Here is an 11788-nt window from a genome sequence, read left to right on the forward strand (position 1 = left end):
AACATGGATACCTATCTCACTAATGTGAAGGATTTGAAAGAGAAGTTGGTCAACATTGATGAGATTATGCCTAATTCTCAGCTTGTTTCTAATACCCTTGATGGGTTGCCTGATTCTTATCAAGGCTTTGCTACTACATTGAGGTTGGTTGCAGGGGGTGATGCCAATCATTTTTCATTTGACCAGTTGGTTGCTCTTCTTCTTCAGGAGGAGCAAAGTCGTGCGAATTGCAATGCTTCTATGGCTAGTGATCAAGCATTTGCTGCCCATCACAAACACAAAGGTAAAGGCAAGGGTTCAACTGGTAAACGCTCTCATTCCCATGCTGATCATTCACATGGTGCGTCTTCTTCAGGGGATTAAAAAAAAAAGAAGAGTTGTAATTATTACAGGAACCGTGGGCATGATATTTCTGAATGCAGGAAGCTCATTGCATCTAAGAGAAAAAGAAAGAGTCTGGTCTTGCAGTATCTAGTTCTTCTAGTGCAGAAGATCGACACGAGTCCGTTAATTTTGCACAAGACCAGCATTGGGCTTTCTTGGTTACATGTCAGTATAATCCCGATGTTCATGATGCTTGTATGGCAGTTGTAGATGTTCATGATGCCTGGTCATTAATAGTGGTGCTAGCAAGCACATCACTTCTTGCCGGAAGTTATTCAGCTCATTAGACCATACATCTCAGGGGGTTAGTATCACATGTGCCAATAATGCATCCTATACTGTGAAAGGTATTGGGCAAGTTGCTCTTACGGGTGATGCCAATCATTTTTCATTTGACCAGTTGGTTGCTCTTCTTCTTCAGGAGGAGCAAAGTCGTGCGAATCGCAATGCTTCTATGGCTAGTGATCAAGCATTTACTGCCCATCACAAACACAAAGGTAAAGGCAAGGGTTCAACTGGTAAACGCTCTCATTCCCATGCTGATCATTCACATGGTGCCTCTTCTTCAGGGGATAACAAAAAAAAGAAGAGTTGTAATTATTACAGGAAACCTGGGCATGATATTTTTGAATGCAGGAAGCTCATTGCATCTAAGAGAAAAAGAAAGAGTCTGGTCTTGCAGTATCTAGTTCTTCTAGTGCAGAAGATCGACATGAATCCGTTAATTTTGCACAAGACCAACATTGGGCTTTCTTGGTTACATGTCAGTATAATCCCGATGTTCATGATGCTTGTATGGCAGTTTTAGATGTTCATGATGCCTGGTTCTTTAATAGTGGTGCTAGCAAGCACATCACTTCTTGCCGGAAGTTATTCAGCTCATTAGAGCATACATCTCAGGGGGGTAGTATCACATGTGCCAATAATGCATCCTATACTGTGAAAGGTATTGGGCAAGTTGCTCTTACTTCTGTCTTTGGTGGTATTGTTACTCTAGAGCATGTGCTTTATGTTCCAGGCATTCGTAAGAACCTCATTTCTATTTCAGCCATTGCTACATGTGGCTTTCAGGTTCTTTTTGATGGTGCTAGGTGTGCGGTATATGATGCTACACATGCCTTTACCATGGTCTTGATTGGCACATTGGCTAGAGGTCTTTATAGACTTGATGCTTATGATAGAGGTTTGGATGATGATGCTGTGCTTGCAGATGCACATGCCTTTGCTCTTGATTCTACCATGGCAGATATCCATTCGTGGCATGAGAGGTTTGGACACCCCAATTTTGGAGCCTTGGTGAAGTTATATAAGGAGGGTATGGTTGTTGATCTTCCCAAAATGCTTGTGCCTACAAAGCATGTTTGTGAACCATGCTTGCTTGGTAAGATGCACCGTGCTGCATTTCCCAAGGATGGGAGAGTTAGTGCTTCACGCAAACTTTATCTGGTTCATAGTGATGTTTGTGGACCCATGAGGGTTGCAGCTCCTAGGGGCTTCTATTATTTTGCCACTTTTATTGATGACTTCACCAGGTACACTTGGATTTTTACTTTGAAATCCAAATCTGAAGTTTCTTCATGCTTCAAGCACTTTATTGAGAATGAGAGTGGGCTGCACATTGCTCACCTTAATACAGACAGGTGGGTTTGTAGGCCATTCTATGGGCTATCCATAGGTGCCACTTATTCCTTGATATGTGCCTTGTAGGCCTAGTTATAGTCAGTTAGGACTATTGGTACAGTTATTACATGTACCACCTAGGTCAGTTAGGACACTTAGTCTAGTTAGGACAATTGGCCCTAGGGTTTTGTTATGTTGGCTCCCTCTTGAGCCTCCACTTCAGTTTTGTAGCAATCTATTACAACATCTCGTTTTTCTTCTTGTCCATTTTTGAGCTTCCATTGCTTGCCATAGCCAACAAATTTGAAAGTATACGTAAACTTTGATTAGCAAATTGAAAGTGTGTTGGAAAATTATTCATAGTCTTGGACACATGTTGTTTAGGAAACATTGTAAAGACTCGATATCTTCAAACATTGTATGTATTCCCTGTCAGTGCGGAGGGTCAAGAGGATTTTCCTACTCTCATTCTTCGCTAGGCAAGGAAATGCTTGAAGCACGACAAGACATCTGACTTGGATTTAATGGGATAAATCCAAGTGAACCTGGTGAAGTCATCCATAAAAGTAGCAAAGCATAAGTAGCCCCAAGGTGATGCTGTCCGCATCACCCGCATACATCACTATGTACTAGGTGCAACTTTTTGGATGCACTGAGTGTCGAGTCTTTCAAAAAAGGAAACCGATGCATTTCTTCCAATTAGCAGTCCTCACATACATGTTTTGTCATTGCATGCATGGGTGGTAGATCTACCACCATGTCCTTTGAATGCATCTTCACCAAGCTATTAAAGTTTAGATGCCCCAATCTCTCATGCCATAAGTATCACATGATTAAGCAATGCCATTAGCTTCTATAGTAGCCTGTTTTCAAAGATATCAAGGTGATACAGCCCATGGTCAAAATTTTCAGTGAGTACGAAACAATTATTGTACATGTTATAATACACAGCACAACAATGACCATCAAAAAAACTATGAAGCCATGTGTGTAGATGACTGAAATAGAAATCAGATTCTTCGTGATACCTGTAACATACAAAACCTCCGCAAGTGTCACTATATCACTTGACATTGATGTGACTTGCATCTGACCAATCCCTTTCACGAGATAAGCTGCATTGGTTGCACAAGTGAGAATGCCCCATGTGGAGCATCACTCAAGGACTGAAATAGAGATTTGTAGGAGGTAATGTGCTTAGAAGCACCACAGTCAAAATACCAAGCTGACTTGGAATCTGAAAGAGATAAAGCTGAAGCATGCATCTTTGGATTGTAGTAGCGGGTCACAGCAAATGCCCACTCATCCTAAGCCAAGTTTTCTTCCTCATAAGGGTTACCATTTGCAGCAGGAGCATGTGTAACTGCAAGACCTTTCAGCTGATTTCTCTTTTCCGACGCAATTCGCTTTTGACATTCAGAGATGTCACAGCCGGGCTTCATACAATAATTACAGTGCTTCTTCTTCTCGATAGCAAGAGAAGAAGATCATGAGGTGCCATAGGAAGTTTTGGGCTTGCTGTAATTTTTCCCCACTTTGCCTTTGCCCTTGTGATCAGTGGCAAAGGCTTGATTTGCATGAGTAGAAGCAATTCCGTTTCTGTTTTGATGACTCTGCTCCTCCCCCAGGAGTAGGGAAACAAGCTGATCGAAAGAATAGTGGTTGGGGTTACCCATGGCCACTAGCCTCAATGTCGTAGTAGCACATCCCTCGTCTGAATCATCAAGTGTCGTAGACACTAGTGAATTTGTGACAATCTCATCAACACTGATGAGCTGCTCTTTAACATCCTTAATGTGCGTGAGGAAGACATCCATGATGTCCCCTTCGTTCATCTTAACACCATTGAGCTACCTATGCAAATACACAGCCTTGGCCTCATTTTGAATCCGATATAGATTGGCCAAAGTGTCCCATGTAGCCTTGGCCGTGTTGCAAGACCGAATGTGAGGTATAAGAAAGAAACCAAGGAAGAGGCTAAAAGTCCCACTTTAATCCTGCTATATACTCTGAGAAAAGCCCCAAATTCTTGCAAGCTGGGTGTGTGAAATTGAGAGGACAATGTCTACTTGGCAATCCAAGAGCTGAAAAAGGAAAAAGCCCCAATTTCTAAAGAGGGAAAATGTCCCAAAAAGAAGGAAATTCTGAAAACCCCCCAAGATGTGACCAAATAAGGCCAATGTCAGTGCAAATGTGAGAAAATGTGACTCAAAAGCCCCAAATGTCACCTATACTAGGCAATGCTACTATTAAATCTAGCAAAAGCCCCAAATTTTGAGAGGGCAAATGGAAAAGGCTCCACATTGTGCTGCAATACTGGAAATGTCACTGCAATGTGCCTGCAATAGACTCAACAGCTCTAAACTTTGGGTCAAATCAGCCCAATGTGACTGCAATTTTGCAAATGTGACTCAAAAGAGCATGAAAACCCCCAAATTTCACTTCAATGCACCAATCCAGACTACAACATCTACAATGCACCCAAAACCCTAAAAAATTGAGCCTGAAAAAGGGCAAATATGAAAGATCCCCAAATTCTCAGCCGGATGAGCCAATCTGCTCCTTCAGAACATCTCCTATGGCTCTTGTACTTTGCTGTAGACTCTTCCCTTTGGTATGTGCACCTGGAATGATTAAAGCTGATAACTGGAAGTGCCTGTGCCCTTCACTCCTAGAAAGTGATCTCAAGACGAAATCCTGTGGATGGGTGGAACCCCCAGGTGGGGTTCCTTATATAGACCTGGGTCTGGGTGCTGCTGACCTGGTTCCTACTGGCCAACCTGAACAAGCCAAACAGGAGCTGCTCTTGGGGCCTATAAGAACCCCAAGCCTGACCTCTCTTCCCAGCCCTTAGGCCTTCCATTTGTGCTCTGCCAGGGCTCTTTCCATTCCACTTATGCCAGTCCTGTAACAGGGCAAACAATTGGTGTAAATGCTGACACGGGTGACCCATGTGGCTGCCCTAAAAACAATTCAAGAAGGATATCTATATGCTGCCCATGCAGCAGCCAGATTGCTGCCCACACGGCAGCCCTGATCGATCCCCCTTCATCCCTGCCTGTGTTGCATATCAACTTCCCCCATGTCTCCTCATTTGGGGCTCACAGGTGGGGAGGTGAGTCGTGACCAATTTAACCCAGCATAGTCTTCTCAAAAAACCATTTGAACAAAGTTGTTTAGCTTTTGAAATTCTGTGTGCACTATTCAGCAACTGAGCAATCCCCAATTTACGGGGCAATCAACAAGCTCACAGGCCAGCCAAAAGGCCAGCTACCTCAGCCAAACAAATGGCCAAACCGACCAGCTGGTCTGGCCGACCAGATCTGGCCGACCAGCTGGCAGGCCCACCGACCAGCTGGCAGGCCCAACCGACCAGCTGGCCGACCAGCTGGCAGGCCCACCGACCAGCTGGCCGACCAGCTAGGTCTGGCCTATATAAACTCCTCTGCCCTCATACTTACTGTACAGGACAGGACCTGCAGCTACTCCTCCATCTTTTGCTGCAGGCCCGCCTGCTCCATCTACCTCTCCTCTCCACTTCTGCCTCCTCTGCTGCCTCCCTCTGCTGCCTCCTCTTCTGCCTCTCCTTCCTGCCTCCTGGCTGTTCCATCCTCTCCTCCAGATCTGTCCCAACTTCTGCTCCTCTGCTCAGATCTGCTCCTCTACTTCAGCTCAGCTCCTTCTGCTCCAGATCTGTCCCATCCTCCTCCAGATCTGTCTCCTTCAGCTCCTCTTCTCCAGATCAGCTCCCGCTGCTCCAGATCTGTCCCATCCTGCTCCAGATCTGTCTCCTTCAGCTCCTCTTTTCCAGATCAGCTCCTTATGCTCCAGATCTGTCCCATCCTCCTCCAGATCTGTCCCTTTCTGCTCCTTTGCTATAGATCAGCTCCTTCTGCCCCAGATCAGCTTCTTTTTCTTCATCCTATTGCTATTCCAGATAGCCTGAAGGTTCCTTCCTCAGAGCATGCTGGTTTCAGCCATCTCCAAGGGCAGCTCCAGCTCCCATCATCCTCGTCATCATTGAGCTACACGGAGGACTGCGTGACGCTCCCTCTGCGGCTATCTGTTCTACTGTCTCTCTACAGATTCACCTCAGCCACGGTCCTTCAGACACGATGGCTTGAGGTTCTTGTATTCAGTTTTTCATATTACCGACAGGCACTATGTTTTCTGAGTTCCGTTCTTCAGTTGTATCTGAGTATTGTCTATTTTCTGATCGCTCCACTGCAAACCCTATGGTTTCTCTATCGTTTCTCTATATGGTATCAGAGCTATGGTGAGCTAAAGACCCCAGAGCCATGGTGATCTAAAGACCCCAGATCTCAGGTGATATAAAGATCCTGCTTCTTCATGGAGGCCATAGGTACAGGGAGCATCACTCCTATGAACATATCAGTTTCCTCTTCATTCCGCTGCGCACTAGGGGAGAGAACTCCATCTTCTACTCCCATCCCTCCCTCCCTTTCAGAACTCCATCTTCTACTCCCATCCCTCCTTCCCTTTCAGAACTCCATCTTCTACTCCCATCCCTCCTTCCCTTTCAGAACTCCATCTTCTACTCCCATCCCTCCTTCCCTTTCAGAACTCCATCTTCTACTCCCATCCCTCCCTCCCTTTCACAACTCCATCTTCTACTCCCTTCCCTTCCTCCCTGTTCGGTTTCCGGCTTGACACTCCCCATTCCTTCGAAAGAGGGGGTCATGATTCTTCACCGCTACCACCATCGGCATCGACTTCCAGGATCTACAAGTTCTCCCTAGGCGGGACCCTTTCTGTTCAGATGTGTCTAGATGACAGTTGTTTAGAATCTACTACCTGCATGGAGGCGGGGATAGACTCCTCTCTCCTGAGGTCCAAGATCGGACACACACTGGCTCCCTGTTCAGCTCCGACCTCTCTGGATTATCAGTACTGCTACGACAAATTTGTTCTTTGCTCTTTCCTCCACCTTTCGGCGGTGAGAGGGGGTGGCTTATTCTCTCAAGCTTCACAGTGTTCTTATTTCTATCTGGTATCATACGTGTAACTACGACACTTGAGGAAGTGAACAATTCCCTTGCAAGGGCACTCCTCTTGTGATCTTCTATTGGGCATTTCACAGGGATAGCCAGCACCATCATCGACATCCCTACACGAAGCTCCCAGCACACAAATGTTTGCCCCTCAAAATTGGCAATTGAGAGGGGGTATTCAGCAACTGAGCAATCCCCAATTTACGGGGCAATCAACAAGCTCACAGGCCAGCCAAAAGGCCAGCTACCTCAGCCAAACAAATGGCCAAACCGACCAGCTGGTCTGGCCGACCAGATCTGGCCGACCAGCTGGCAGGCCCACCGACCAGCTGGCAGGCCCAACCGACCAGCTGGCCGACCAGCTGGCAGGCCCACCGACCAGCTGGCCGACCAGCTAGGTCTGGCCTATATAAACTCCTCTGCCCTCATACTTACTGTACAGGACAGGACCTGCAGCTACTCCTCCATCTTTTGCTGCAGGCCCGCCTGCTCCATCTACCTCTCCTCTCCACTTCTGCCTCCTCTGCTGCCTCCCTCTGCTGCCTCCTCTTCTGCCTCTCCTTCCTGCCTCCTGGCTGTTCCATCCTCTCCTCCAGATCTGTCCCAACTTCTGCTCCTCTGCTCAGATCTGCTCCTCTACTTCAGCTCAGCTCCTTCTGCTCCAGATCTGTCCCATCCTCCTCCAGATCTGTCTCCTTCAGCTCCTCTTCTCCAGATCAGCTCCTTCTGCTCCAGATCTGTCCCATCCTGCTCCAGATCTGTCTCCTTCAGCTCCTCTTTTCCAGATCAGCTCCTTATGCTCCAGATCTGTCCCATCCTCCTCCAGATCTGTCCCTTTCTGCTCCTTTGCTATAGATCAGCTCCTTCTGCCCCAGATCAGCTTCTTTTTCTTCATCCTATTGCTATTCCAGATAGCCTGAAGGTTCCTTCCTCAGAGCATGCTGGTTTCAGCCATCTCCAAGGGCAGCTCCAGCTCCCATCATCCTCGTCATCATTGAGCTACACGGAGGACTGCGTGACGCTCCCTCTGCGGCTATCTGTTCTACTGTCTCTCTACAGATTCACCTCAGCCACGGTCCTTCAGACACGATGGCTTGAGGTTCTTGTATTCAGTTTTTCATATTACCGACAGGCACTATGTTTTCTGAGTTCCGTTCTTCAGTTGTATCTGAGTATTGTCTATTTTCTGATCGCTCCACTGCAAACCCTATGGTTTCTCTATCGTTTCTCTATATGCACTTGTGTAAGGATCTTTGATTTTGAGATTCAGTGTGATTTTCATATAATTTCTACTGACAGAGTTGGCAAGGGATGCTCTTTTTGGACTTACTGTGGAATGCTTCATGCAGGTACTGGGGAATGCAATGCTGCATGTGAGAAAATTGAGCAAGAACATAGATGTCATACTTGAGTTTGAAGATGTCAGTATATTATCCTGGGGGAAATCGGAAGAGTCATTACTTTAACATTCTAAACAAAACTTTTGTGCCTCAAAATGTGCTGGTCGATTTTTCTGAAAGCTTCCAGCGTGGGGAAATTTCTCTACAGGAAAATCACTTTGATGGATGGTCAGCCACTTCATCGACAAATATGGCAAAGCTTGTGGGAGAGATGACTGGAGAAGTTGCAAATTCAATAGACACATGCAGTTCTTTTCCCCATAAGTCCAATAGAAGTCTGGAAATCTGTGGCAACTGGGTCAGTGTGATAGAAAAAGCTGCTACTACAAAAGATGGGTTATCTCAGTGCCCCAGCTGGGAAGTAGTGAGGAGAACCCCAATGAGAATGCGTCAGCTTCTTATGCACCTTTAACCTTCAGGGGATCAATAGGAGGCAGATACAAAAATTTAAAGACTTTGGTGATGGTGGAGAAGAGTGATTACTCAGAAATGGAAGATATGGTGTCTCTTCCATCGGGTCGAACCTCAAACTGCAGTCATAGAAGCTCAAATAATGATAACCATAAACGCGAGGCCTGTGGTTCAGATTGCTCAGAGCCAAGTGGAACAAGAGGACAATCGCCAGTATCGACTGGTTCTCCTTCGTTCTTGTGCTTCTTACCTGAATCTCATGGGAGGCTCAGCCTACTCCATTCAAAGGGAGCCACTGAAAACCTCTTTGACTCCTCTACAGGATGTAATTCTTTAAGTATCACTAGGAAAGGCATTCAAATGCATAACGCTCCCTACAGCACTGTTAGATCTATCAATGCCAGTGCAGTTGTTGCTTTCAAGAATGGATACAACAAGGTCGATGCCACATGTGGGGATGCTTCGTCAAATATCCAGAAAGCCATTCCAGAGGCTAGGAACAACATTGTGATCTCAGAAGGTGTCAATGGTGGGCATGAACGATATAGTAAGGCGATGAAAGATGCCACACAGAGTGCAGCTGTGGGGACTAGAAATGCAGATTTTTTGCAGAAAGAAGATTTCCTAGTAACCAATGATCCTGACAGAGAAGAGACAGGGGTTGAAGATGAATTGGCCTTTGAGATTGCTGAATTCTTTAAGGCTTTTAATGAAGGCCATGAATATCTTCTGATGAGTGTGAGAAGGCAACTCGAATCCTCTGTAGAGAGAGTCTCAATGCAGGCAGATGAATCATCATCTGCTTCGGAATGGTCAAGGATCAACCCCCCAACTATGGACGATCAATCATCCTTTGATGATTTAGGGTGTTCTAATGTTTTTTGTGGTGAAGAATGTGCTGATACAATGGTTCAAGGGCACTGGGGCAGTGCTGGATATCCCGAAGAGTTTGAGAAGAATGGTGGAATTACTAGGACACGACAAAGTTCACAAGATGATGTTCAAAGTTTGTCAGGGAAGTGGTATGAGGATGTTGACGCTGGTGATCCTCTCTTAGTTACGTTTCCTGGACCTGTTCCATTTTCTGGACCAATTTCTTACTCGGGTCACTCAGGTCAAGTTCCCTGTTCAGGAAGTCTCTCACACCGATCTGACAGCAGCACTGCCAGCTCCCATTCCTTCGCGTTCCCAATGTATGTGTCAATCTAACGATCTGGTGGATCTTGTGTTGTTGCGGCGCTGTACTCACTTTTTGATTTTCCTCTGCGACTCATATCTGTTTAAACAGCAATCTCTACATAAATCATCTTGGCTCAAGAGTTGGTATCTAAACAACTGACACTCATTGTGAGAGTACATGATTTGATGTACTTGCAGTTTGCCATGCGAATGGAATAGCAGCCCAGTGAAAATGCCTCAACCAGACCAAAGGTATATGCGACGCCGATGGAGGCGGCGCCTGTGCACCTTTTTCTGTTGCAAAAGTCCTGCAAATAGGTTTGACTAAGGTAGCTTCTGTAATGCTAATTTTTATTCATTCTTATCTTTATCTGTGACTGTTTTCTGCAATATGCTCTATGGATGCAAGCTATGATCACTGATACAATCCACTAAAAGCTGGCAAGTTAATGGTTGTCTGTTTGGTTATGTTTGAATTTTTGTTGTCAGTTAAGTTGGCTGCTTTGCTGCCGTTCTGGTTCTGTTGAATGGCTAGGGACTCTCCTCATGTGTGCCAACACATTCTTAGGCATAATTTTGACCCTTTATGTTGCTTTTGCAGGTGACAAAAACATATCCATAATATCTAAGTATTATCACTCATATATGGCTTGAAACTCTTTGCAAGTATCTAGCCAGAAATTATGATTGACTGAAGTTACCATGGCTGCTGCTGCTTGTTCAAGGCTGGGTGAGCATTGATGTCATTTCTGATTGTTTTACGAGGAACCTATATCAGGTAGTGGCAATGCGGCTGACTGGGCGAGGATGTGCAACCTTAATATTTAACCACAAATTGTAATTGTATAGGCATTTGGATGCCATCGCACACCAAACCATCTTGGTGTAGACGTCAAGTTAGACCACCATCTAAAGGAAAGCCTTTTTCTGTATATTGGTGTGCTGTATTCCCACAAACCAAGAACTGTTGTAAAGATCTAGATATTTAGAGGCTGATCGGCTGGCTTGCCATTGCAGGTATCTGTAAAATTATCAGAGTTACAATTTTCGTTCATTGATTCATTTCTTCATTCTGGCTTAATTGCCACAAGGAGAATTGCATCTATTCTTTTTTATAAAATTTGTGTTGTTACAACTTCAAGGAAGAGAGAGCTAGTCATTTTATATTTTGCTCTAAGCAGTAGTATTTTTGTTTTATTGAAATCTATGTACTGATCGCATTTGCATACATCTCTGACATGATTTACAAAGGCACCTGGTCACAAACATTGCATCTTTTCGCACAAGATTCCCTCTTCCACAGCTCTTATGCTGTAAATGTCGTTAGTATAACGAACACAGCTTTGGTGGGGCTTGTTTTGGGATAATATCATTTCAATAGCCCTGATTGCATTAAGAAGGATCCATATTTTGCGAGCAGATGGAGATTTCCATTGTCTGAACAGGAAACGTTGTTTAGAAACATATAGTAACAGTTCCAAAACGATTTTGGCAAGAAGTTTGAAGTGTCGTTGGGAGTTCAAAAAGTGGCTAATTGGATTTATGCTTTTCTCAAGTGATCTCAAGGGCAATACTGCATGCCTTACTTTTTACTTGTATATGGATTTTGTGATTTTATTTAGTAGCAATAAATTTGATTTGATGGGCCTTAAGAGGCATTTTAAGCGGCTACTTGATTCTTGAGCAGAACAAAACTCTTGAAAGAGGTGTAGATTGACTTATTCAAGGTCAATTAATGACCGTTCAAGAAGACATCAAATTCAAAAGTAGGAACAAAGGTCC

At 44.9% G+C, this 11788-nt stretch overlaps 1 protein-coding gene across 4 annotated transcripts in view; it reads left to right on the forward strand.

Moving 5' to 3' along the window:
- The window catches only part of LOC147883569 (uncharacterized), a 30758-nt gene extending 19662 nt beyond the window's left edge, over positions 1 to 11096 (forward strand). For 3 of the 4 annotated variants that reach the window (XM_087399806.1, XM_087399808.1, XM_087399807.1), the window contains exons 2-4: positions 8366 to 10020; positions 10205 to 10335; positions 10608 to 11096. In XM_087399806.1, coding sequence (XP_087255932.1) covers positions 8879 to 10020; positions 10205 to 10334 — 1272 coding nt within the window. In that variant the 5' untranslated portion in view covers positions 8366 to 8878 and the 3' untranslated portion in view covers position 10335; positions 10608 to 11096. Of the gene's footprint in view, positions 1 to 8365; positions 10021 to 10204; positions 10345 to 10607 lie in introns of all 4 variants that reach the window. The other variant, XM_087399809.1, reaches the window with a different exon arrangement.
- The last annotated feature ends 692 nt before the right edge of the window (positions 11097 to 11788 follow it).

The sequence above is a fragment of the Dipteris shenzhenensis genome, chromosome 28 (assembly GCF_047967505.1).
Source record: "Dipteris shenzhenensis isolate YYH24624 ecotype China chromosome 28, Dip_SZ_1.0, whole genome shotgun sequence".
NCBI classification, from domain to species: domain Eukaryota; kingdom Viridiplantae; phylum Streptophyta; class Polypodiopsida; order Gleicheniales; family Dipteridaceae; genus Dipteris; species Dipteris shenzhenensis.